A 27390-nucleotide genomic window follows, 5' to 3' on the forward strand; every position below is an offset into this window, starting at 1 on the left:
CTTGTGTAATAACAACAAAACGAGTTACCCTGCTGAGGACAGACTTGAACATTTATTTGGATTCCATTTAGAATTAAGTATTTGAAGCATTATTCTATTAAGCTGGAGATGTCCTGCTATTGACCCCTGACTACTTTGGCTGGATTCTAATCTGATCATTCATTCTCTTTGCTCTATCCTGACTAACTCTCACTCAGGTGTGAATAGATGCAATATGATAGGCATTTGTCATCCTAGGTCTTGTTGGCCATACAGAGTTTGTGCAATACTGCTTCCTATCCCAATATGTGGGAACTTTCAGAGTGAAGTCACAAGGACAGAGGGAAGAGAATGACTTAGTGGACTTGGCAAAGGTCCTCACATGGAAGCTAGCCAGCCAGTGTCAGGTGCAGACAGTGGGTTCGTTTGGAAGCAGAGGCTTACCAACTGTATAGAATAAATTCCCTGGGTTTCTCCCATAGCAGGCCACATGTTGCGAATAGATAGAATAAATTGGGTCAATATAGCCAATGACATAGTATTACAGATATGAAGTATGTATCTCTAAATAATTGTAGTAGCAAAATGTGCTGTAGAAAGTGATTTAGAAAATATATTTAAAACATATTTTTAAGTGAGATCAAAGTTTTGAAGTACATATCACAGTGCTCTTCCATATGTTTACGGAGAGAAAATAATGAGGAAAAACAACCTTTCTGAGCTCCTCTGTTAAAGATGGAATACCCTGGGTCCGGGAGGCCGGGACGAGTGCAATATTGGGAGGGCATTGTACAACAGTGCACCACATCCCACACCTGCCTGGCCCTGGGAGGGGTTAAGACTTAATCTGCATCCCCAAGCACCAACATTTCATGATCTGGCTGCAATCCCAACTTTTCCCTCTCTTCAGACATGTCTGAGACACACATCACCTGAGGAAGAAAAAGTGTTGCATATTAGTCACTGTCAAAAAAAAGAGAGCTTATTCTCTATTTTTCTCTCGCTCTTGCTCTTGCTCTCTCTCTCACACACACACACACACACACACACACACACACACACACACACACACACAACAAACATGAGCCATAACAGTTACCAGGGCAACAGGTCTCCAAGCCACATAGGGGTAATCTGTTTAGGGCAACCAAAAAAGTAAAGGGATAAAAAAGTTTTCTATGGAAAAAACACTTCCACATTCTAAAATGTATTGTCAAAAGTATTATAATATATATATATTGTGATACACAACAGGTGCATCATTTCGTTTGGGGAAAAGGTTTGTACTTTGGAGGAGTGTGTCTAAGCCTTTATATAAAAAAAAGTACACTAACTAAGATAAACATATAGACCAATGAAAATGTGTTTAAAACCTTACCTCAAGTCACAAGTGAGTAATTGCATCTTCATTCATATAGTGTCGCCATTCTCTGGAACATGTTTTGATATGGCCTATGAAAATGCATCAGCAACAACTAGGCAGTTAGAAAGATGGGTTCTTATTAGTCCAGAATTCCTTATATGCTGGATCTGTTTTCTTAAATGCATTCCGAACCCATTCTGCAATTATCCAGAGCCGAAAATACAGGACTTCTTTCCTCTCCTAAACGCTCTCTGACAATAGACCTCGCGCTCCGAATAGCCACTGCTTGGTCAATGGACCCCGCCTCCACTGCTACAACAAACAAAGGCCACTATGCAATGCTCACTGAGGCATGTAGGTGCCCCTCTTAAAAGGCCAATAACTTCGGACATTCTCCGCAGTTGAGGAAACACGTCCGCCTATCCTTCCCCCTGTGTGTGTATCCCTGCAGGAATGTCTACCTCTTTGAACTTTTATTAAATCATGATTAAATATTAAACTACAATGGACTCTCCCAAATTCGGCATTCATGATATTTAGACGTCAATCAATGAAATTTCGCGCCAATGGTGCGCGCCACATGTCACGTGAAAACCTAGCGATAAATTGAAAGGGTAACATTTTTAGTCATGTCGTTTACTGACGTTCGCCTAAAATCTGAAAACATGATCACACGTTTGGTCACTTTGTTGTATTTTCTATACCAGTTTCAAAGTTTCTATATACAGTATAGCCTTACAGTTTGTTTTGGGCGGTTTGGCACCTGTTCTACTCCAGCTGAGTTTAGCACCTTGGCTGTGTGAATGAATGGTGCATGATGTAGACAACTGGTTTTGTTGGGTCATCTTACAAACCACGCAGCCTGTCCTCAGAGCCATACGAAACATACTTTACGTATTTCTGGGCACCTCCAAGGCCTACAATATGATACCCACCAATGGTCTAGTTACTTTAGACAGAACTAAAAGTAGGGAGATTGGATTAGGGAGGATGGATGGGCGTAATCTGTGACCATCTAGCAATCCAAATGTTGCGTGTTTGAGTCAAATTAGGGACAACTGTAGCATTTTAGCTAACCCTTCCCTAACCCTTATTCTAAACTTAACCAAATTCACCAACCTGCTATGTAAATTTACCTAAACTTTGTCTTTTTAGTTCTCCTAACCTTTTACGTAAATTATCCAAACATTTGTTGTTAGTTTCCCAAAACACCAACGTAAATTCTCCCTGTAAATCTCCTTTGTTGTTATGGTGCAACAAGCAACCTGAGTGATATACTACGAAGCAAACTAGATCTACTCAGGCTTTTATAAAGCTTGCCAGCTTCAGTTATCTTCACATTCCAGGTCAGTCTTCATCCGTATGACGGTGGATATTGCTCGTCCGCCTGCCGCTAACTCTAGCAGGCTTGTAACTGCGTGTGCACGTCGCACATGGCTAGTCGAAGACAAACTCTTCATTGAGACAATGCTGAAATATCAATCCATTGGCGGGTCAGTGCCACATTTTCATCTGTGCTGAAATGATAATGAAAGAAAATCTTTATCTTATTACTTATCGTTAATGTCATGTTTGGTGTGCTTTGGTGTGTTTATCAATGCACAAGCACCTTTTTCCCACTACTATCGCTCCTTCTTCGATCTGTGGAACAGCTTGTTGCATTGTGGCCATATATAGACATATAATCCATAGCAGGGTTTTGGAATCTTTAACCCTGGCAATTTTACAGATAAACTCGTGGATACACTAGCAATGGCTACCAGTCTTGACTTGAATGGGAACTGCCATCTATGGATTATATGTCATTGGTTGGTTACGGTTGTCAGTTTTCTTCTTGCAAATTTCAAAGTACAATTGCGCGAAAAAACGTACAGTTTGGAAAGCAAATGCTGTCATTACTAAATGTGTAATGTGAAAGGTATTTCCATTTTTTTTCACACACATTTTTTAGAATTGGTCCTCAACTAGTGGCTCAGACACTTATTTAGGACACATTGAGTTAGCCCTGAGTTAGCCTGCCCCAAGCAGGTTAGTTCTGAAGGATTCGTTGCCATAGAAATTTACCTGGCTAAAAGTTGGCTAAAAGTTGAGTGACTTTCATGGTACCGGTTAACCTGAGTTGAACTCAGAGTTGACCAAAGTTACAGTACCTGCTAACTCCTCAAACCTGATTCATAGTAAAGGGCTCTGGTCTCAGAGAAAGATATACAATACTATACATCATCCAAGACGTATGATAAATCACATTATCCAATTCGTATGCTATTTTATGACCTGGTAAGAGGTATCCCACTGGGCACACCACCTTATCAAAACATGGATAATTGGGTAGTATTTGGTTGAGATGTTGATCAATGAGATTACAACCTATATTCACCCACCCAAAAGTTAGCTGAATTTCCAATGTGTTATCAATATGCTTCCCTGAGGAAGGCACAGTGATGCTGAAACGTTGGTAAATACCCATTCAATTGCTGGGAGTTTATTCATGAAGTGTGCGACTTTCTTTATTTTGATAGTTTATAGTTTATTTGCCGTTAGTCAGCACCTCCACACTAACTATTATTCTGGGTATGCGCCAGCTCATGTTTTTTAATCAATATGCTTCCAACCATCTAAAAGCACAACCGAATTCCAATGGAAAAACAATGTCTGATATTTTGTTTAGTTGTCACCCGAATGTCTATCACTTCACTTTCAACCATTTAAAAGTAGAGCATAGTTCAAATTGGAATACAATGTCAGATATTTTGTTTATTTATACAACAGTTTAACGGGTTATCACTGTGCTTAATATAATAGCAGAACCAAATTACCTGGATTGCATTTGAGATGACATTAAAAGTACATGGTATAAGTGTTCAAGGCCGTTCAAGATTCTGCACTGATTATTACAGCAATTGTGAAGACCTGCGAATTATCTTGAACATACTGTACACATTTTATATGATTACATAAGAAGTATAGTTACAATAACCTCAAAACGTGGCCATGGACGTGTTACTCATTTTAAGGTTGACTGTTACATTAGTTTGTAAGATAGCCTTAACTTTAGGCTATTTACTGTATTACAAAAGTAATATTGAATTGTTTTTGGTTTAAAATGCAACCAAATATCAACATTTATATGTCTAGTGCATTCGGAAAGAATTCAGACTCCTTGACTTTTTCCACATTTTGTTACATTACAGACTTATTCTAAAATGGATTTTAAAAAATCCCTTCAATCTACACTCAATACCCCATCATGATAAAGCAAAGACAGGTTTTTAGAATTTTTGCAAATGTATTACTAATAAAAAATGGAACTATTACATTTACATAAGTATTTAGACCCTTTACTCTGTACTTTGTTAAAGCACCATTGGCAGCGACAACAGCCTTCTTTTGGGTATGACGCTACAAACTTGGTACACCTTTATTTGGGAAGTTTCTCCCATTCTTCTCTGCAGATCCTCTCAAGCTCTGTCAGGTTGGATGGGGAGTGTTGCTGCACAGCTATTTTCAAGTCTCTCCAGACATGTTTGATTGGGTTCAAGTCCGGGCACTGGCTGGGCCACTCAAGGACATTCAGAGACTTGTCCCGAAGCCACTCCAGCATTGGCTTGGCTGTGTGCTCAGGGTCGTTGTCCTGTTGGAACCTTTGCCTTAGTCTGAGGTCCTGAGCGCTCTGGAGCAGGTTTTCATCAAGGATCTCTCTGTACTTTGCTCTGTTCATCTTTCCCTCGATCCTGACTTGTCTCCCAGTCCCTGCCGCTGAAAAACATCCCCACAGCCTGATGCTGCCACCAGCATGCTTCACCGTAGAGATGGTGCCAGGTTCCCTCCAGATGTAACGCTTGGCATTCAAGTCAAAGAGGCCCTGAGCGCTCAGGGTTTCATCAGACCAGAGAATCTTATTTCTCATGGGCTGAGAGTCTTTTAAGTGCCTTTTGGCAAACTCCAAGTGGGCTGTCATGTGCCTTTTACTGAGGAGTGGCTTCCATCTGGCCACTCTACCATAAAGGCCTGAAACATCATTTTAAAATACATTTTAATACATTTTAGTTCCATCTGAGTCATCTCATTTTTGTACTTTTATTTTTGGTTGAGTTAGAGACATTAATCCAACATATTCAATCCAATCCAAAAGATTGGAAAGCAGCTGCTGTCATCCCCCTCTTCAAAGGAGGGGACACTCTTGACCCAAACTGCTACAGACCTATATCTATCCTACCCTGCCTTTCTAAGGTCTTCGAAATCCAAGTCAACAAACAGATTACCGACCATTTCGAATCCCAACGCACCTTCTCCACTATGCACTCTGGTTTCAGAGCTGGTCATGGGTGCACCTCAGCCACGCTCAAGGTCCTAAACAATATCGTAACCGCCATCGATAAGAAACAATACTGTGCTGCCGTATTCATTGACCTGGCCAAGGATTTCGACTCTGTCAATCACCACATCCTCATCGGCAGACTCGATAGCCTTGGTTTCTCAAATGATTGCCTCGACTGGTTCACCAACTACTTCTCTGATAGAGTTCAATGTGTCAAATCGGATGGCCTGTTGTCCGGGCCTCTGGTAGTCTCTATGGGGGTGCCACAGGGTTCAATTCTTGGGCCAACTCTTTTCTCTGTATATATCAATGATGTCGCTCTTGCTGCTGGTGAGTCTCTGATCCACCTCTACGCAGACAACACCATTCTGTATACTTCTGGCCCTTCTTTGACACTGTGTTAACAACCCTCCAGACGAGTTTCAATGCCATACAACTCTCGTTCCGGGGCCTCCAACTGCTCTTAAATACAAGTAAAACTAAATGCATGCTCTTCAACCGATCGCTGCCCGCACCTGCCCGCCCGTCCAGCATCACTACTCTGGACGGTTCTGACTTAGAATATGTGGACAACTACAAATACCTAGGTGTCTGGTTAGACTGTAAGCTCTCCTTCCAGACTCACATCAAACATCTCCAATCCAAAGTTACATCTAGAATTGGCTTCCTATTTCGCAACAAAGCACCCTTCCCTCATGCTGCCAAACATACCCTCGTAAAACTGACCATCCTACCGATCCTCGACTTCGGCGATGTCATATACAAAATAGCCTCCAATACCCTACTCAATAAACTGGATGCAGTCTATCACAGTGCCATCCATTTTGTCACCAAAGCCCCATATACTACCCACCACTGCGGCCTGTACGCTCTCGTTGGCTGGTCCTCGCTTCATACTCATCACCAAACCCACTGGCTCCAGGTCATCTACAAGACCCTGCTAGGTAAAGTCCCCCCTTATCTCAGCTCACTGGTCACCATAGCAGCACCCACCTGTAGCACGTGCTCCAGCAGGTATATCTCTCTGGTCACCCCCAAAGCCAATTCCTCCTTTGGCCGTCTCTCCTTCAGTTCTCTGCTGCCAATGACTGGAACGAACTACAAAAATCTCTGAAACTGGAAACACTTATCTCCCTCACTAGCTTTAAGCACCAGCTGTCAGAGCAGCTCACAGATCACTGCACCTGTACATAGCCCATCTATAATTTAGCCCAAACAACTACCTCTTCCCCTACTGTATTTATTTATTTTGCTCCTTTGCACCCCATTATTCCTATTTCTACTTTGCACTTTCTTCCACTACAAATCTACCATTCCAGTGTTTTACTTGCTATATTGTACACTGCTCAAAAAAATAAAGGGAACACTAAAATAACACATCTAGATCTGAATGAATGAAATAATCTTATTAAATACTTTTTTCTTTACATAGTTGAATGTGCTGACAACAAAATCACACAAAAATAATCAATGGAAATCCAATTTATCAACCCATGGAGGTCTGGATTTGGAGTCACGCTCAAAATTAAAGTGGAAAACCACACTACAGGCTGATACAGCTTTGATGTAATGTCCTTAAAACAAGTCAAAATGAGGCTCAGTAGTGTGTGTGGCCTCCACGTGCCTGTATGACCTCCCTACAATGCCTGGGCATGCTCCTGATGAGGTGGCGGATGGTCTCCTGAGGGATCTCCTCCCAGACCTGGACTAAAGCATCCGCCAACTCCTGGACAGTCTGTGGTGCAACGTGGCGTTGGTGGATGGAGCGAGACATGATGTCCCAGATGTGCTCAATTGGATTCAGGTCTGGGGAACGGGCGGGCCAGTCCATAGCATCAATGCCTTCCTCTTGCAGGAACTGCTGACACACTCCAGCCACATGAGGTCTAGCATTGTCTTACATTAGGAGGAACCCAGGGCCAACCGCACCAGCATATGGTCTCACAAGGGATCTGAGGATCTCATCTTGGTACCTAATGGCAGTCAGGCTACCTCTGGCGAGCACACGGAGGGCTGTGCAGCCCCCCAAAGAAATGCCACCCCACACCATGACTGACCCACCGCCAAACCTGTCATGCTGGAGGATGTTGCAGGCAGCAGAACATTCTCCACGGTGTCTCCAGACTCTGTCACGTCTGTCACATGTGCTCAGTGTGAACCTGCTTTCATCTGTGAAGAGCACAGGGCGCCAGTGGCGAATTTGCCAATCTTGGTGTTCTCTGGCAAATGCCAAACGTCCTGCACGGTGTTGGGCTGAAAGCACAACCCCCACCTGTGGACGTCGGGCCCTCATACCACCCTCATGGAGTCTGTTTCTGACCGTTTGAGCAGACACATGCACATTTGTGGCCTGCTGGAGGTCATTTTGCAGGGCTCTGGCAGTGCTCCTCCTGCTCCTCCTTGCACAAACGCGGAGGTAGCGGTCCTACTGCTGGGTTGTTGCCCTCCTACAGCCTCCTCCACGTCTCCTGATGTACTGGCCTGTCTCCTGGTAGCGCCTCCATGCTCTGGACACTACGCTGACAGACACAGCAAACCTTCTTGCCACAGCTCGCATTGATGTGCCATCCTGGATGAGCTGCACTACCTGAGCCACTTGTGTGGGTTGTAGACTCCGTCTCATGCTACCACTAGAGTGAAAGCACCGCCAGCATTCAAAAGTGACCAAAACATCAGCCAGGAAGCATAGGAACTGAGAAGTGGTCTTTGGTCACCACCTGCAGAACCACTCCTTTATTGGGGGTGTCTTGCTAATTGCCTATAATTTCCACCTGTTGTCTATTCCATTTGCACAACAGCATGTGAAATGTATTGTCAATCAGTGTTGCTTCCTAAGTGGACAGTTTGATTTCACAGAAGTGTGATTGACTTGGAGTTACATTGTGTTGTTTAAGTGTTCCCTTTATTTTTTTGAGCAGTATATTTACTTTGCCACCATGGCCTTTTTGGCTTTACCTCCCTTATCTCACCTCATTTGCTCACATTGTGTATAGACTTATTTTTCTACTGTATTGTTGACTGTATGTTTGTTTTACTCCATGTGTAACTCTGTGTTGTTGTATGGGTCGAACTGCTTTGCTTTATCTTGGCCAGGTCGGAATTGTAAATGAGAACTTATTCTCAACTTGCCTACCTGGTTAAATAAAGGTGAAATAAAAAAATATATATATTATTTGTTAACTTGTTGAGAAGTTAATAGGCTATTTATTGTATTTCAAAAGTGTGGCACAGATTGAATTATCCAAGCAGAAGATACATCTCCATCAAATGTTGACATTTTGTTGTGTTGACAACCCAACAAAATTCAATACCACTAATTATCTTTACATCAAAGGTTGAAACCTTTGACCTATTATATTGTCTATTTTTTGTAGAATTATTTTAATTATAACTTCTTTCTGATAATGGATCTAAAGTTGAAGATCTGATGTTGTTTTAAAGGTACAAATTCAACATATTTTATACAAGGTTTGTCAATGTTGAAATTTGTTTAAATTTCACTCTAAAAACAACAGTTGATTACTTTTTTCAAATCCAATGTATTTTCTATGTATACTGAACAAAAATATAAACGTAACATGTAAAGTGTTGGTCCCATGTTTCATGAGCTGAAATAAAAGATCCCAAAAATGTTCCATTATGCACAAAAAGCTTATTTCTCGCAAATGTTGGGCACAAATGTATTTACATCGCTGTTAGTGAGCATTTTTCTCCTTTGCCAACATAATCCATCTACCTGACAGATGTGGCATATCAAGAAACTGATTAAACAGCATGATCATTACACAGGTGCAATTTGTGCTGCAGACAATAAAAGGCCACTCTAAATTGTGCAGTTTTGTCACACAACACAATGCCACAGATTTCTCAAGTTTTGAGGGAATGTGCAATTGGCATGATGACTGCAACAACCTGATCAACTCTATGCAATGAAGATGTGTTGCTGCATGAGCTAAAAGGTGGTCACACCAGATACTGATCGTTTTTTTTAATATACACCCCTACCTTTTGTTTGAGGTATCTGTGACCAACAGACGCATATTTGTATTCCCAGTTGTGGGAAATCCCTAGATTTGGGCCTTATTTCAATTGACTGATTTCCTTATATGAACTATAACTTAGTAAAATCTTTGAAATTGTTGCATGTTCCATTCACTAGCGGTTCTGGGAGGGAGGGGGGGCAGTGCCCCTGTGACAACAATTTTGGACCCCCTTGTGGCCCCCCTAAATGTGGAGTATGAAATCATTTTTACATAACTTATTTTTGCTATCATTCTTTTTTTACATCCATTATTAGACAGTGGCAACGATGATGATTATGAACATGGTCTTTTGCCTGCTAATGCCTGCAATGCAGTGAAGAAAACGATATGACAACAATAACGTCTAATGTAACTGGACCCCTCTAACAGTACAACTGGCCTCAGCTTGGCCCCCCCAGTTGAAATGGTCTAGAACCGCCACTGGTTCCATTCATATTTTTGTTCAGTATAGATTCCACGTCACAATACCTTGACAAATTACCTTTAAACAACGTCAACCAGTTTTTGCCCTGTGGAATGATAGGCTTCTATCCGTCCTATTATTCGTATGAATAACGTAGCATAATATATCATACTAAATGGAGTGTCAAAGATTTATGCACAGAATAATACGAATTGCCCCGAGACCAGCCAGTGCAATATTGACAAAAGTCTACACTTTTTCTTTACTCAACTGGCTACGATATCTGTCAAAACTGCTTGAACCGACGTTCTTGGGGATTTATGATAGCCTGCGAACCAAGAGGGCAATAAATATAGAATGGCCTACTATAAAAATAAGAAAACACACTAGCAACAACAGGTTGCAAATAGAACAGGTTGCCAGAGCCACTGTGATAGTTTGAAATAGCCCCCCGGTGCCTAGGAGAGTGTGCGCCCAAGTGGACAGTTGTTACGCGAGCAGCAGGTGTTCGACGCGAGTGATTTATACCACTCGTGGAGAAACACTGTCAAATATCTCACTCATCTGAGAGCCGACAACGAGGGAGGAAGAAATAGCGGTTAGCAATGAAACCAGTTTGAGACTGGACATCAGTGTCGGCAGCTCACTTGGACAGTGTGGGAGTTTGGTGTCAGTGCAGGCAAAACCTACTTCGCATTTTTCCTATTGGAACGAGTGAGGTGGGGACATTTACGCAGTCTCATACGGAGCTTCAACAGAGGTGTGATTGGGTGAGGATATGAGTAGTGCTTGGCCTGGTTCATTCTTAAATTAATCATGTGCTACACAATTCAGAAATGTGGCCTATTATTTACCTGCCCACTTGGCACAGACGTCAATTCAACGTCTATTCCACGTTGGTTAAACCTAATTTCATTAAAATTACTTGGCAACAATGTTGATTTAGTCAGTGTGCCCAGTAGATACTACTATTTAATTGTGAGCTATGAGGAATGTATGGATTGGGTCAAGTAACTGTAAAGCTTTTATTTGGTTAGAACATATTTTTTCTAACATTGTAGAATAGAACAATTCACTCTGTCCCCCTAATGGAAGTTGTTGCTTTAAATACTTTCTCCATGGCCTAATATTAGAACAAACTCCCTGTCATTGTGAGTAAATCAAGAAATACAGCAGAATGCATGTACTGTAGACTGACACTTAGGTGACATTGGAGGATGTGGAATTTAAGGTTACATCAGCAGTTATACAACAACAATAGAATGATACCCATATATTAGCCATTGATTAATGTAATAGTACCCCCTGAATAGTCCTGAAGTACAGCTATTAATAATTGTTTTAATCAATCCTATGCTTTCACGAATAATTCATATTGATAGATATAGATAGAATATACAATAGATTTGTGCAATAGATAGATTATCAATAAAATAGATCATACAATTAGTAAATCAGTCTAAAGTTATTTGAATGTTTTGATAGCGTCCATCAAAATACACTGATCTAAATGCAGTTAAGACATGTGACAGTGGGAAGGAAAACTTCAGGTGGAAGGAAACCTTGAGAGAGAGAGAGCTGCACTATTACAAATACAAAGATGCTATGATGTGCATTGACCTTTCCCATGCAGACACAAACAGATTGGATTCACATTAAAGTCTCATTCATCAATAAATCAAGTGAGGTTGAGCCAAACAACCAACAGCTTGCTCTGTGTTTGTGGTCTTTATGTCCAATACCAGTTGGGGTTTGATCTAATGAATTAGTGAAAACCACTGGTCTTTAAGTGAGCTGGAGTTGACATGTAGAACCACATGGACATGTCACTCCAGGCCAAGCCGTGAGCAAAAACATCCCTAAGTTGCACATGTGACCAACCCACCTCTATGGTGACATTGTGTATGTGTGTGTTTGGTTTTACTATCCATGTGAGGACCAGAGGTCCTCATAACGATAGTAGCCTAAACAAAGAAAATTCAAACAAGTGGGGACATTTCGCTATTCCCCACAAGGAAAAAGGCTATTTTAGGTTTAGGGTTAAAATTAGAGTTAGAATGAGGTTTAGGGTTAGGAGTTAGGATTAGGTTTAGTTTTAGGGGTTTGGGGTTAAGATTAGGTTTAGGGTTAAGGCTAGGGTTAGAGTTAGGTTAAGGGTTAGGGCTAGGTTTGAACCCCACAAGAATAGTAAAACAAACGTGTGTGTGTGAAGGGGAGATAGGGTTTTGTGGTTAAATAAGGGTACGGGTGCAGTGTTGCCCTAAAGGTAGTACCGTATTGGTGTTTAATTCACAAGCGACTGTCTGTGTGTGTATGCACAGTAATTATTTGCTGTTCATGGATGGAACAAACAGGACCCTGTCAGTGTTGTTGGACTGTGCACAGAGGGAGGTCACCGGGATTTTCAAAGCAGTGCAACAAAAAAAAAGAAGGGGGGCGGGGGCATACACCCCCACTCCAAAAGTGCAGCTGCATCAGAATCCATTGGCCCACATTCCAGACCTCAACCACTACACTAGTGAACACAATGCCAACTGGACAACAAAAGGAGACCAATCTAGGGCATTGAAAAACGTTGAAAACACAAGTGAAGAGACTGGGTTTGGGGCAGTGCTATACACTGCTGCTGTTAGTTGGAATACAGTTAAATAAGATTCATTTGATAATGTAAGTTGAAGATGTGTCTCATTGAAGACTGATTGTGACAGCTAGTAGCCATAGCCACTCCCTCCCTGAGTATTGGTACTGCCGTTGGGCACACCTGCTTTACCCTTCCCTCCTCTGCCTTGTAGCCCTGACTATTTCAGACCAGGGGAACACATGAAGGAAAAGGGCTGGGTGGAGAGAGAGAGAGTCTGGTATATTTAGCATGCTCTATTTCTGCCCCTGCTGCTCTCGTAACCCCCCCTTCATACCCCCTCTCCCTGGCGCACTGCACAGGTCTCCCAAACTGTAATAAAGGTCAGACTTTAGTGTTGGTTCAGAGAGAGAGAGAGAGAGAGGACCACACACAAACGCACTGCATACATGGTTCAATCTAGCCCATGCCATGTCGCTTTCAAAGGCACACTTCCAATGGCACCAATGCTTTAGGAATGCCTTGTACTGCCAAAGGTTTTACTATGTAATGCACATAAGCTCTGTGAAGTTCTTACCGGAATGTAGGCCTACACCTTTCCTTAAACTTAGATCTTTCCACACACAAATACAATAATGCCATCCTTTTGGTTACTAAATTGGACTTGACAAAGATAAGCTTTTTTGTTTTACCCACTTTCTTTGGCCCTTGTTTGTTCTTCTCCACTGGCAAACAGAAAAGGGAGAAGAGTCCAAATTGCAAAATGCCCAATTGACCAAGTGACCAACATTGTTGTAGCATAGCTTTGACGGGTAAATGCTTGCTTTATACCAAGAACTGAAATATAACATAAAATTGGGTTTTGATGCTTAGTGCTGTGGCACACATGGTAAGCCATAGATTTTCTTTGTTTTACTATATTTTGTCTCAAGCCTAGCTTCACAACACTAACAGATAATTGTTTGCTATGCCAATGGTTACCACAGATGTTAGGTTACTTGGGCGGTTTATCTACTGTATGGAAACCTAAGCTCTGTAATGTAAATTCTGCTGTTTATAGGACTGTTAATATGGCTATGATTATGGCAGCTTCGAACATGATCTGATCTGACCAGCGGTCAGGTGGATAAGACTGCCCTCATAAACTAAGACTGTTGATCAAATTATTGGTCCTATTCCTAAATGTGACCAAATGGTGGCCGCTGGTGTTGCTTTTCTCTGATTCTTGAATGTTTGTTTGTCAACAGTTTTCTCTCCATTGCCCTCATCTTGTCCATGCCCAAGCACAACGGCGTTGACTTCAGTCTGAGTGCTGTTGATGGGTTCCAAGAGTGTGGGAGATCGTTTTCCACCAACACACAGTCTTAAAAAGTAGTTAGCATCTGTTCAAAAGGTATGAACTACATCTACTTAATTACTTACAATGATATCTTTCTGTATTATTTTTCACATGTTTCTCTGACTGTAAATATTGTGTTTTGCTTTCAAACTAGATATGATAAATACATAGATCTTGTGATCCGCTTGTTATATGATAAAATATTACAATATGCATTTGATAATGTATTCAATACAAATTGCACTCTATCTTGACAAATGGTCTACTGGAGTTGAGTCTAGATTGTGCCTGTGGTAGTGGTGTGGGGTTTCCCCCTACAGGCCACAGTGTGTAATGTCTCTCTCTATCTGTGTCCGGCCTGCAGCTGTAGCCCCTGTACTGAGCCTGAGCCTGGTCTGCAGCCCTCGGCCTGAGGCTGGAAGGGGATGGGGACACTGGCCCTCTGCAGCCACTACTCACAGCTGTCATGGAAACGCAGCGTCATAGTGGCATTGCTACTGTTTCACCTGTGCTGCCTGCAAGGTACTTTCTATGATCAAACTTCCCAATAATGTCAAGCAACTGTGGTATTTCTGTTACATGCTCAATGGAAAGACATATTTTTGCTCCTACTATTGTTAAGTTGTGATATATGAACTGGAGCTTCCACCTCTCTCCCTCCTCCCTCAGTATGGGCATCCTGTCGCATCCTGAGGTGCAACTCCGACTTTGTAGCTGTCACCCTGGACCTTGGGGGCAGCGGAGGGGGCGGAGGAGGAGGCAGCAGAGAGGGGGGAAATGCGGGCTACTGCAGCGCCCTCCGCTCCTACGCCATGTGTACCCGCCGCATGGCCCGTGCCTGTCGGGGCGACCTGGCCTACCATTCGGCCGTGCAGGGCATCGAGGACCTCCTCATCCAGCACAGCTGCCCCAGGACAGGCCCCACCGCTCAGCCCCGGCCCCTGCCACAGGCCCCCATCTCTGGGGACGCCTGCATCTACGAGAAGGGCTACCTCCAGCGTGAGGGCCGGACCCCTGACTATCTCCACTGTGGGGTGTTCGGGGATCCCCATGTTCGCACCTTCCGTGATGAGTTCCAGACGTGCTCTGTACAAGGGGCCTGGCCACTGATAGATAATGAGTATCTATACGTTCAGGCAACTAGCGCCCCCATGAGAGGAGGGGCATATGCCACGGCTCTTACCACGGTAGGCCTCATTTCTAAAATTATTAATTTATTAAAGATATATATTTTTTAATATTTAACTTACGTTCCGTTCTTAAAGGCCCAGTGCAGTCAAAAATGCTATTTTCCACACTGAGGTTTGGATAACACTGTAAAATGGTGTAAATTATGATAATGCCCTTTTAGTGTAAGAGCTGTTTGAAAAGGCCACCTGAAATTTCTGCCTGTTTCAGTGGGATGGAGTTTTGGCCTGCCCGGTGACATCACCAGGCAGTAAATTAGTTAATACAGCAATAAGAAAGAGAGTTCCAAACCTCTCTGCCAATAATAGCTAGTTTTCAGTTTTTCCCTCCCCACTCAAATAGCTTTTTTGCCAAGAAACTACAATTCTTTGGGGGACAACTTTTATTGAATATAATCACAGTAAGTACTTAATTATTACCCAGAAATGATTTATTATTGAGATAAAAACGACTGCATTGGACCTTAAAATATAACTATGTACAATGCATGACAGGTCTTTATACAGTCCGTGGCCAAAAGTTTTGAGAATGACACAAATATTAATTTTCACAAAGTCTGATGCCTCAGTTTGTATGATGGCAATTTGCATATACTCCAGAATGTTAGGAAGAGTGATCAGATGAATTGCAATTAATTGCAAAGTCCCTCTTTGCCATGCAAATGAACTGAATCCCCCAAAAACATTTCCACTGCATTTCAGCCCTGTCACAAAAGGACCAGCTGACATCATGTCAGTGATTCTCTCGTTAACACAGGTGTGAGTGTTGACGAGGACAAGGCTGGAGATCACTCTGTCATGCTGATTGAGTTCGTATAACAGACTGGAAGCTTGAAAAGGAGGGTGGTGCTTGGTATCATTGTTCTTCCTCTGTCAATCATGGTTACCTGCAAGGCAACACGTGCTGTCATCATTGCTTTGCACAAAAAGGGCTTCACAGGCAAGGATATTGCTACCAGTAAGATTGCACCTAAATCAACCATTTATCGGATCATCAAGAACTTCAAGGAGAGCGGTTCAATTGTTGTGAAGAAGGGTTCAGGGCGCCCAAGAAAGTCCAGCAAGCGCCAGGACCGTCTCCTAAAGTTGATTCAGCTGCGGGATCGGGCCACCACTAGTACAGAGCTTGCTCAGGAATGGCAAAGCAGGCAGGTGTGAGTGCATCTGCACGCACAGTGAGGCGAAGACTTTTGGAGGATGGCCTGGTGTCAAGAAGGGCAGCAAAAAAGACACTTCCCTCCAGGAAAAACATCAGGGACAGACTGATATTCTGCAAAAGGTACAGGGATTGGACTGCTGAGGACTGGGGTAAAGTCATTTTCTCTGATTGTTTGGGGCATCCGGAAAAAAGCTTGTTCGGAGAAGACAAGGTGAGCGCTACCATCAGTCTTGTGTCATGCCAACAGTAAAGCATCCTGAGACCATTCATGTGTGGGGTTGCTTCTCAGCCAAGGGAGTGGGCTCACTCACAATTCTGCCTAAGAACACACCCATGAATAAAGAATGGTACCAACACATCCTCAGAGAGCAACTTCTCCCAACCATCCAGGAACAGTTTGGTGACGAACAATGCCTTTTCAAGTATGATGGAGCACCTTGCCATAAGGCAAAAGTGATAGCTAAGTGGCTCGGGGAACAAAACATAGATATTTTGGGTCCATGGCCACGAAACTCCCCAGACTTTAATCCCATTGAGAACTTGTGGTCAATCCTCAAGAGGTGGGTGGACGAATAAAAACCCACAAATTCTGACAGACTCCAAGCATTGATTATGCAAGAATGGGCTGCCATCAGTCAGGATGTGGCTCAGAATTTAATTGACAGCATGCCAGGGCAGATTGCAGAGGTCTTGAAAAAGATGGGTCAACACTGCAAATATTGACTCTTTGCATCAACTTCATGTAATTGTCAATAAAAGCCTTTGACACTTATGAAATGCTTGTAATTATACTTCAGTATTCCATAGTAACATCTGACCAAAATATCTAAAGACACTGAAGCAGCAAACTTTGTGGAAATTAATATTTGTGTCATTCTCAATACTTCTGGCCATGACTGTACATAAATAAAGTTGCATACGTACGTCTAGCTCATTGGAAGGATGTGTGTAACAACAGGGGTGTCTCTCCATCAGATTACCATCATCTTTAAGAACTGGCGCCAGTGTATCGAGCAGCAGATCTACCAGGCGGAGCTGGACAACGTTCCCGCAGCTTTCGTGGACGGCTCAGTGACCAGCGGGGAGAGGCAGGGCCAGCACAGCCTGAGCGTCCATTCTGATCTGCCTGGGCACCAGGCTGAGATCCGTGCCGCCCACATCGGCACCACCCTGGTGGTGCGTCAGAGTGGGCGGTCCCTGGGACTGTCAGTACGCTCGCCACGCGCCATTGCTGAAGCATTCACCCCCGAGCAGGACCTGCAGCTGTGTGTGTATGGCTGCCCACCTTCACAGCGCCTAGAGACGCTACCCAGCCCCTCTTCTTCCTCTTCCTTCTCTTCTTCCTCTTCCTCCAGCCAGCCCTCTGCTGCAGCCCATGCCCACTGTGCAGCCCTCCTCCCTGCCAGGGACATCTACTACCAGGCCTGCCTGTTTGACCTGCTAGCCACAGGGGACCTCAACTCCAGCACGGCGGCCTTGGCGGCACTGGAAGACGCCCGGGGAATGATCTCAGACCCCAATAAGGTGCATCTGCTACTGGTGGGCAAGGCCGATAGGAGTAGTCCATGTCTGCCTCTGATCCTGGCTGTGGCCGTCCTATCAGAGCGTCTGGTGACTTTTTGGACAGGGAAGTGTTTATGAACTAGTGACTGGTAGGAGCTGTGGGCATAGCATTAGCGACACTGACTCTGACCGAGCAGATGCGCTTTCTTCATACTTGATGGCCTTGTTTCATAAACAACAGGCATAACCTTTGGCTGGTTGGAACCCTGTGGCATTGTGACTGGTTACAGAGGTCAATGTTTTCCTCGTTCGTTTTCTTCCAGCAGGAGAAGCCAATGTTGATAGGAATAAATACAGGTGAATGCTCTCAGTGAGGATAGAAGTGAACTCTTGAAGCCTGACACTAGTTGTGCTGATTCTAATCCCTTAACTATGCTGAGCCAAATGTATTAAGACAAGATGTATAATCCATCTCAGCACAGAGGATGGCATGCTGCGGCCTGTTGCATAATTCCACAAATCCAGACAGTAAATGGCATCTTCAACACTTTTTTTCTATCACTTTCTGTTATTTTCCGTTTATTTTATCATGGAGGGAATTTAGTGGTTTGTTTATAGTAAATATAATACTACAGTGGTTTCATCCTTTGTAAAGAAACTAATTTATCACTAATTTATTACATCATCTTTGTGTGTTTACATTTGGTATGCAGTGAGTTGTAATAACGTCTCAATTCATTTCATAAGGGACTGTTTTTGAATGTACGTTTTGTTCATATGTCAGTATTTGTAAGACAATGTTTACAATGTATTGTTCATCCTGTTCATATTTTTACCTAGTTGCCAAAGTAAAAAATATATCTTCACCAAAGTTACTCATACCATCTTTCTAAAACAATAGAGATCATGCAAGGAGTAAATTACAATAATATATTGTTTTCCAAATTATGGAAAATATCTCAAATTGCCTTCCATGTAATAATGTGATCTCTGACAAGGATAAAACATATTTATACCTACAGATTCTAATATATTTCCCTTTGTGAGTTTTATTACATTTTCTAGTTTTTTTCCAAGACCCGAAAATGGTCTGTATAATGTCCTGAGTGTGTATTTTTAATGAACAACCCTAACTGGGGTTTTGTGAACTTTGAAATGTTCAATACAACTGCAGTATTCCTCTGGAGAGGCTACTGAGATAGCATTTGGGTGAGTTGAGTTCTCCTTCGCTGTGACTCGCAGCTCTCTTCTGCCCTCTGATGTCAGATGTCTTCTCTGCTGTACTGTCCAGCTTTCCTGTTGTAGCTTCTGCGATAGCTGGAATGAGTCCATTCTAGACCTACCTTAGCTTCGCTGATGGAATAGGTCAATGTAGAAAGTGATAGTTGGGGTGGGAGGGGCAGTGAGGGTTGATCAAACAGGGGGGGGAAATTGTATTGTTTTTTTATTGATTGTATTGGTTATGATGTGATTCAATAAAAACAATTGTTCACAATAAAAATATAGTGATAAGAGACAGCGAGGAACCACACCTTAATACAGTAAACAATATTAGAAAATGTAGACTTGGAAATTAAGGACACTTTATTTCAATAATCTTTCAGTATTCTTCAGTACAAAAACAAGACACAAATCAAATTTGTGACAAAAATCCTTCATATTTACATTCTGTGAATTAATAGAAGTGAAGTAAATTGAAATGAAGTTTGAACCTTACTCCCTAATGGCTCTATACAATCAGATCCACTTTAGCCGACATCTGCATAGTGGTTGTTTTGGCGGTGTCAGAGATGTAACTGCGCTAGAGCTGTCAAATCCACAAGCGGCTCCTGGCATTATACCTAAAGCGGACATTACCATTGGCTGCACAGCGTTGCATTAAGAGAAATCCTATGTAGCCTTGTTTACAAGTTCGAACACTAGAATGTGAGATGTAATCTTCACCTCGAACAGGCTGATAGAAAGCCTCATTATTTAGTTGAATGATTTTTAATTTGAGCGTCATTATTTCTATATAGCCTACACTTTCTCATTTTGAACTTTAACGCCAGTGGGACGGTGTGGCTTCATGACAGTGATCAAGAGCAGCTGCTCACCGATTTGACTGCTCCAATGCAGTTACACCTCCGACACTGCCAAAACATCAGCTATTTTTCTACCCAAGCCTTTTTTCACTTTAGTGGATAAGCTTATATCTTTTTGGGGGGAGCGGTGGGAGTCCAAGAATACGTAAAGCATTCCTCCAGAGAGATAGAACATACTAGCTCTTCCTAACGTTATGTATTATTACTGGGCTGCGAATATACAAAATATTGTTTACTGGCTTCACACCCCAGAAACTGACTGGTGTCAAACAGAAGTCAACTCCTATTTCTCTTCCTCTTTGTCAGCTTTAGTCATCTCCAATCTTACTCTTTCAGCTTTAGTCATCTCCAATCTTACTCTTTCAGCTTTAGTCATCTCCAATCTTACTCTTTCAGCTTTGCGCTATAAATGGGGTTTTGTGACCACAATCCAATTGTGGTCAATACTCTTAAAATTTGGACTTAATTCTGTCAACACTTTAAATTATGTGATTTCTCTAATCAAGATCCTATATGTAATAATCACCTCTTCCTTCCAGTCAAACTGGATTCAGCTTGAAGTCTGTGGCAGAGGAATGGCCTTACTAAGTTTAGAGACCTTTATATAGATGGCACCTTTGCCAATTTTGATGACCTCGCTATCAAATGTAATTACCCCATTCAAGTGTATTTTAGGTATTTCCAAATGTAGGTATTTTTTTGATAATCATGTCCCTTGATAACCCGTCACTTAATAAAATTCGATCTGAGCGGGAAAAGGAACTTGGTTGAGAGACCTCGGACGAAGTCTAGAATAGTGCCTTACTTAGGGTAAATGGAAGCTCCTCTTGTGCCCGGCTCAGCCTTATACAGTTTAAGGTACTTCACTGTATCCATTCCACTAAGGCCAGACTCTCCAAATTCTACCCAAATATTGATGGTACATGTCACAGGTGTAAAAGCTCCTTGGCGCATTTGACTCACATATACTATGATTATTATTATTTGACCATGCTGGTCATTTATGAACATTTTAACATCTTGACCATGTTCTGTTATAATATCCACCCGGCACAGCCAGAAGAGGACTGGCCACCCCTCATAGCCTGGTTCCTCTCTAGGTTTCTTCCTAGGTTTTTGGCCTTTCTAGGGAGTTTTTCCTAGGGAGTTTTTCCTAGCCACCGTGCTTCTTTCACATGCATTGCTTGCTGTTTGGGGTTTTAGGCTGGGTTTCTGTACAGCACTTTGAGATTTCAGCTGATATACGAAGGGCTTTATAAATAAATTTGATTTGATTTGATATTCTGGTCTTGTCCCCATCTGGCAGACTACTGGTCCACTATATTTAAAACACTTTCTGAAGCATTTGATATGGAGTGGCAGCCTAGTGCAGAAATTGCCATTTTTGGAGTACCAAACAACAATCCTTCCCTGACCAATAGACAGCTAGATGCCATTGCCTTTGCCTCCCTGTTGGCACGCAGAAGGATTCTATTGGATTGGATTCTATTGGATCTATCAATCCTCCCTCAGCCTCTCTTTGGCCCAACTAATTTTCCTAAAATTAGACAAAATTAAGTAGACCATTCAAGGGTCAACCAACTCATTTTATTCCAGCTGGGACCTGATGATATCCTATTAGTACTGCTGGCCCCACCCCCAGCCTTTGAGGTTACTGCTATATTGGCCAAGAAGATCACCAAACCACCTGAAATTGTTAGGCATTTACATTTTTGCTTTGTATTGAAGTAATATTATGTTGTATACTTTAGTGTTGTGTTTTCTGATATGTAACTCAATGACTTTCCCTTTCTTTTTAAATGTGATTGGAATCATTCTGGGTTTGTTGGCTTGTTATGCGGTGTTGGCTAGCGCCAATTAACAATGGGTCTGATTGAATCTAGGCCTAAACCTCTCACATTGGATAATGCTAATGTTAATGCAATTCCTTTTGTATTTAGCCCAGTCCCACGTTCTTTTTTTTAAACAGTTGGACCCGTTATAAACACTTCTCTCTTTCAACACTTACAGTGCCTTTGGAAAGTATTCAGACCCCTTGACTATTTCCACATTTTGTTATTTTACACCCTTATTCTAAAATTGATTAAATCGTTTTTTTCCCCTCATCAATCTACAAACAATACTCCATAATGCCAAAGCAAAAACAGATCTTTAGTAATTTTTGCTCATTTATTTTAAAAGAAACCGGAAATATCACATTTACATAAGTATTCAGACCCTTTACTCAGTACTTTGCTGAAGCTCCTTTGGCAGATTCGAGGGAAAGAACAGAGCAAACTACAGAGAGATCCTTGATGAAAACCTGCTTCAGAGTGCTTAGGACCTCAGACTGAGTTAAAGGTCTGAATACGTATGTAAATGTAATAGTTAAGTTTTAGATTTTTAAGAAATGTGCAAACATTTCCAAAAACCTGTTCTTGCTTTGTCATTATGGGGTATTGTGTGTAGATTGATGAGGGAAAATAACGATTTAATGAATTTTAGGATAAGGCTGTAACGTTACAAAATGTGGGAAAAGTCAAGGGTTCTGAATACTTTCCGAAGGCACACACACTAATATACCAACAAAAACACTCACATAGACAATAGTATACTAACTAAACAATATACACAAACAATTTGAACATCAAGTTCTAATAAAATAATACCAGTGTAAACACGCTTCAGTATCACACAGAATGTCCCAATATTGCACATACACCATCCATAGATATATACAGCCTCCTGTGTGTGTGTTTGCGTGTGTGTGTGCATGTGTGTGTTTGCGTGTGTATTCGCGTGTTTGCGCGTGCATGTGTGCATGTGTGTGTGTTTGATCAATGGTGGAATGTATTTAACAGTGAAAGCAGGCGGACACCAAGTCACTGACATCAGATGGTAACTCCACTTGTAGTAAGCCAGGCTGGTTAACTCTAACTGAATTATCCAACCATACAGATCCCCAAGTAGTCTAACCCACAGAGGCAAGCGGTGCATAGAAACATATTCAACTACAAGCAGGGTTAGAACCAGAGTCCATTATACTGTCCAAAATTGTGTTGAGGCCTCATATACATCCAAGTCGTTGTGTTTGTTTAAATAGTGTTAATGTGTGTAGTTCCGTCTGTGTGCATTGTTCCCAGTCTCTCTGGTGCTGTTTGAATACCAGTCTTAATGTCACTTCAGCCTTTGGTCTGTGAGTTTGCAGTCCACTCACTGATGTCAGATCAACTCTAAAGGGGGTAAAGAGCCTTTGGCCTGTGAGCTTGCAGTCCACTCACTGATGACAGATCAGCTTTAAAAGGGGTAAATAACCTTTGATCTGTGAGTTTGCAGTCTGCCTGCAGATCTTATTTCAGTTTAATAACACTCAAGAGGTGGAACTCATCCCAAACAGCCTCTTCGAATCAGGAACTGGTCTCCATGGCGCCAGTGGGTGTTCTTAGGCGTCTGCTAATTGGTCAGAGGTCAGCTGCTCACGGTCTGACACGTCATCCGCTGGCGGCCGTGCCCGGTCAAAGAACCCACACTGAGGAAGAGAGGGTTAAGTTATACTAAAGTCCTTGTGTGTGTGTGTGTGTGTGTGTGTGTGTGTGTGTGTGTGTGTGTGTGTGTGTGTGTGTGTGTGTACCTTCCACATGGCCAGTGTTAGCATGGCCAGGACCAACAGTCCCAGTAGGATGGCCAGGATGATGACCCACAGAGGAACAGCAAACGCCACATCAGGAGTCCCCCACAGCACCAGTGTACCCATCTATAACACACACACACATACACACACAATCACAGTTATTTGCAGGCTGGATGGGGTTCAGGGTAAGGGTTATTATAGGTACTAGTTAGGGTGGATGTCACATCTTACTGAAGTGGTGTGTTGGGGTAAGAAGGAGGTCTGGAGGCTATAGGGCAGGGTACAGGTAAGGGTTAGTGTTAGGGGTAAGGAGGTCTGGAGGCTATAGGGCAGGGTACAGGTAAGGGTTAGTGTTAGGGGTATCTTATTGAAGTGATGTGTTGGGGTAAGAAGGAGGTCTGGAGGCTATAGGGCAGGGTACAGGTAAGGGTTAGTGTATCTTATTGAAGTGGTGTGTTGGGGTAAGAAGGAGGTCTGGAGGCTATAGGGCAGGGTACAGGTAAGGGTTAGTGTTAGGGGTAAGAAGGAGGTCTGGAGGCTATAGGGCAGGGTACAGGTAAGGGTTCGTGTTAGGGGTATCTTATTGAAGTGGTGTGTTGGGGTAAGCAGAAGGGCTGGAGGCGGTAGGGCAGAGTACACTCTTAGAATTAGTGGTGACTAAGAACCCTGGAGATCCTTGAGGAACCATTGATAATCAATGGTTCACACTTGCACCTATGGTTAGGTTCTTGGAGCATGCGCAGACCAGCTGGCTGGTGTGTTTACGGACATATTCAATCAATCCTTATCCCAGTGTGCTGTCCCCACATGCTTCAAGAGGGCCACTATTGTTCCTGTTCCCAAGAAAGCGAAGGTAACTGAGCTAAATGACTATCGCCCCGTAGCACTCACTTCCATCATCATGAAGTGCTTTGAGAGACTAGTCAAGGACCATATCACCTCCACCCTACCTGACACCCTAGACCCACTCCAATTTGCTTACCGCCCCAATAGGTCCACAGACGACGCAATCGCAATCACACTGCCCTAACCCATCTGGACAAGAGGAATACCTATGTAAGAATGCTTTTCATCAACTACAGCTCAGCATTTCAACACCATAGTACCCTCCAAACTCGTCCTTTTGCTCGAGACCCTGGGTCTCGACCCCGCCCTGTGCAACTGGGTCCTGGACTTCCTGACGGGCCGCCCCCAGGTGGTGAGGGTAGGAAACAACATCTCCACCCCGCTGATCCTCAACACTGGGCCCCCACAAGGGTGCGTTCTCAGCCCTCTCCTGTACTCCCTGTTCACCCATGACTGCGTGGCCATGCACGCCTCCAACTCAACCATCAAGTTTGCAGACGACACTACAGTGGTAGGCTTGATTACCAACGACTACGAGATGACCTACAGGGAGGAGGTGAGGGCCATTGGAGTGTGGTGTCAGGAAAATAACCTCACACTCAATGTCAACAAAACAAAGGAGATGATCGTGGACTTCAGGAAACAGCAGAGGGAGCAGCCCCCTATCTACATCAACGGGACAGTAGTGGAGAAGGTGGAAAGTTTTCAGTTCCTCGGCGTACACATCACGGACAAACTGAAATGGTCCACCCACACAGACAGTGTGGTGAAGAAGGCGCAGCAGCGCCTCTTCAACCTCAGGAGGCTGAATAAATTCGGCTTGTCACCAAAAACACTCAAACTTTTACAGATGCACAATCGAGAGCATCCTGTCGGGCTGTATCACCGCCTGGTACGGCAACTGCTCCACCCACAACCGTAAGGCTCTCCAGAGGGTAGTGAGGTCTGCACAACGCATCACCGGGGGCAAACTACCTGCCCTCCAGGACACCTACACCACCCGATGTCAAAGGAAGGCCAAAAAGACCATCAAGGACAACAACCACCCGAGCCACTGCCTGTTCACCCCGCTATCATCCAGAAGGCGAGGTCAGTACAGGTGCATCAAAGCTGGGACCGAGAGACTGAAAAACAGCTTCTATCTCAAGGCCATCAGACTGTTAAGCAGCCATCACTAACATTGAGTGGCTGCTGCTAACATACTGACTAAAATCTCTAGCCACTTTAATAATTAAAAATTGGATGTTATAAATGTATCACTAGCCACTTTAAACAATGCCACTTTATTTAATGTTTACATACCCTACATTACTCATCTCATATGTATATACTGTACTCTATACCATCTACTGCATCTGCCTATGCCGTTCGGCCATCGCTCATCCACATATTTTTATGTACATATTCTTATTCATTCCTTTACACTTGTGTGTATAAGGTAGTTGTTGTGAAATTGTTAGATTACTTGTTAGCATGGTTGGAACTGGAAGCACAAGCATTTCGCTACACTCACATTAACATCTGTTAACCATGTGTATGTGACAAATAAAATTGTATTTTATTTGATGTTTCAATGTAGAAAAACCCTTGATTGGAGGCATAGCTTAGTAGGGGCGTGGCTTTCAGATAGATCTTTTTAGGGGTAAATGTCATTCCTGTTCATCTGTTCTGTTGTCATCATATGTTAAGGTTGAACACTGACAGTTTTGCTTCAATGGGGCTTACAGAGGTGTATGAGCTCCTCAAGAGCATACGCAAATCCCAAAGTTGGAATAGTTACCACTTTATAACTATATGAATGAATGAATTACATTTTATTTTTGTGTCAAATCGCCAATCGGCAACCCATCCCTTATGGGATTAATTGACACATAAACAATCATTACAATAAGTCACTATGGTAATTAAATTATAATTATTCTTCCGGTGTTCCCTACATTGCACATCGCATAAAGTGGTGTTTTGCGGGTACTATTTAATGAAGCTGCTAGTTGAGGACTTGTGAGGCGTCTGTTTCTCAAACTAGACACTCTAATGTACTTGTCTTCTTGCTCAGTTGTGCACCGGGGCATCCCACTCCTCTTTCTATTCTGGTTAGAGCCAGTTTGCGCTGTTCTGTGAAGGGAGTAGTACACAGTGCTGTACGAGATCTTCAGTTTTTTAGCAATTTCTCACATGGAATAGCCTTCATTTCTCAGAACAAGAATAGACTGACGAGTTTCAGAAGAAAGGTCTTTGTTTCTGGCCATTTTGAGCCTGTAATGGAACCCACAAGTGCTGATGCTCCAGATACTCAACTAGTCTAAAGAAGGCCAGTTAAATTGCTTCTTTAAATCAGCACAACAGTTTTCAGCTGTGCTAACATAATTGCACAATGTTTTTCTAATGATCAATTAGCCTTTTTAAAATGATAAACTTGGATTAGCTAACACAACGTGCCATTGGAACACAGGAGTGACAGTTGCTGATAATGGGCCTCTGTACACCTAGGTAGATATTCCATAAAAAAAATCTGCAGTTTCCAGCAACAATAGTCATTTACAACATTAACAATGTCTACACTGTATTTCTGATCAATTTGATGTTATTTTAATGGACAAAAAGTGACCCCAAACCTTTGAACGGTATTGTATGTATATGTAATCAGCAATGTTAATATCATTATTATTTTATTAGAATATGTAATATGCAGTGTATAAACTTAACATGATGAGCAGGAATGACATTTACTTGTAATGGGTGGCCAAATAAGCCATGCCTCCAATCTTCTGATAGGCTCGCAGCCTCTACAATATATTATTGAAAAGGTTCAAAATTTAACCCCTCCCATCACAAAAAGGTTCCGGTTTCAACCTTTAAACAGGGGTTCCTCAAAGACCAATGGTGTAAAGTACTTAAGTAAAAATACTTTAAAGTACTACTTAAGTTGTTTTTTGGGTATCTGTACTTTACTTTACTATTTATATTTTTGACAACTT

The 27390-nt window shown here is 42.6% G+C and overlaps 2 protein-coding genes across 4 annotated transcripts in view; one reads left to right on the plus strand and one right to left on the minus strand.

Moving 5' to 3' along the window:
* The first annotated feature begins 10584 nt into the window (after nt 1-10584).
* On the plus strand, nt 10585-18901 carry LOC115180224 (hemojuvelin). 3 transcript variants are annotated; one of them, XM_029742153.1, is made up of 5 exons: nt 10585-10876; nt 13932-14077; nt 14388-14545; nt 14693-15210; nt 17345-18901. In XM_029742153.1, the coding sequence occupies exons 3-5, from the start codon at nt 14449-14451 to the stop codon at nt 18008-18010; spliced, it is 1281 nt and encodes a 426-aa protein (XP_029598013.1). In that variant the 5' UTR covers nt 10585-10876; nt 13932-14077; nt 14388-14448; the 3' UTR covers nt 18011-18901. The 3 variants fall into 3 exon arrangements, with proteins under 3 accessions (XP_029598013.1, XP_029598022.1, XP_029598004.1); XM_029742162.1 differs by having other exon boundaries at nt 10585-10866; XM_029742144.1 differs by lacking the exon at nt 10585-10876 and adding an exon at nt 13432-13573.
* A 3670-nt stretch (nt 18902-22571) lies between these two features.
* LOC115180239 (integrin alpha-8) overlaps nt 22572-27390 on the minus strand; it is a 55916-nt gene continuing 51097 nt past the window's right edge. Inside the window, exons 29-30 of the mRNA XM_029742176.1 lie at nt 23567-23689; nt 22572-23464 (exon numbers count right to left, since the gene is read on the minus strand). Of these exons, the coding sequence (XP_029598036.1) occupies nt 23378-23464; nt 23567-23689 (210 nt within the window). The 3' untranslated portion in view covers nt 22572-23377. The remainder of the gene's footprint in view (nt 23465-23566; nt 23690-27390) is intronic.

The sequence above is a fragment of the Salmo trutta genome, chromosome 3 (genome assembly GCF_901001165.1).
Source record: "Salmo trutta chromosome 3, fSalTru1.1, whole genome shotgun sequence".
NCBI lineage: Eukaryota > Metazoa > Chordata > Actinopteri > Salmoniformes > Salmonidae > Salmo > Salmo trutta.

Excerpts from the sequence above, each read along its gene's own strand:
- LOC115180224 (XM_029742153.1), top strand. The coding sequence starts at position 14,449 with ATGGGGACACTGGCCCTCTGCAGCCACTACTCACAGCTGTCATGGAAA. Across the intron at positions 14,546-14,692 it reads TCACCTGTGCTGCCTGCAAG|TATGGGCATCCTGTCGCATC; the intron begins GTACTTTCTATG and ends CTCCTCCCTCAG. Across the intron at positions 15,211-17,344 it reads ATGCCACGGCTCTTACCACG|ATTACCATCATCTTTAAGAA; the intron begins GTAGGCCTCATT and ends TCTCTCCATCAG.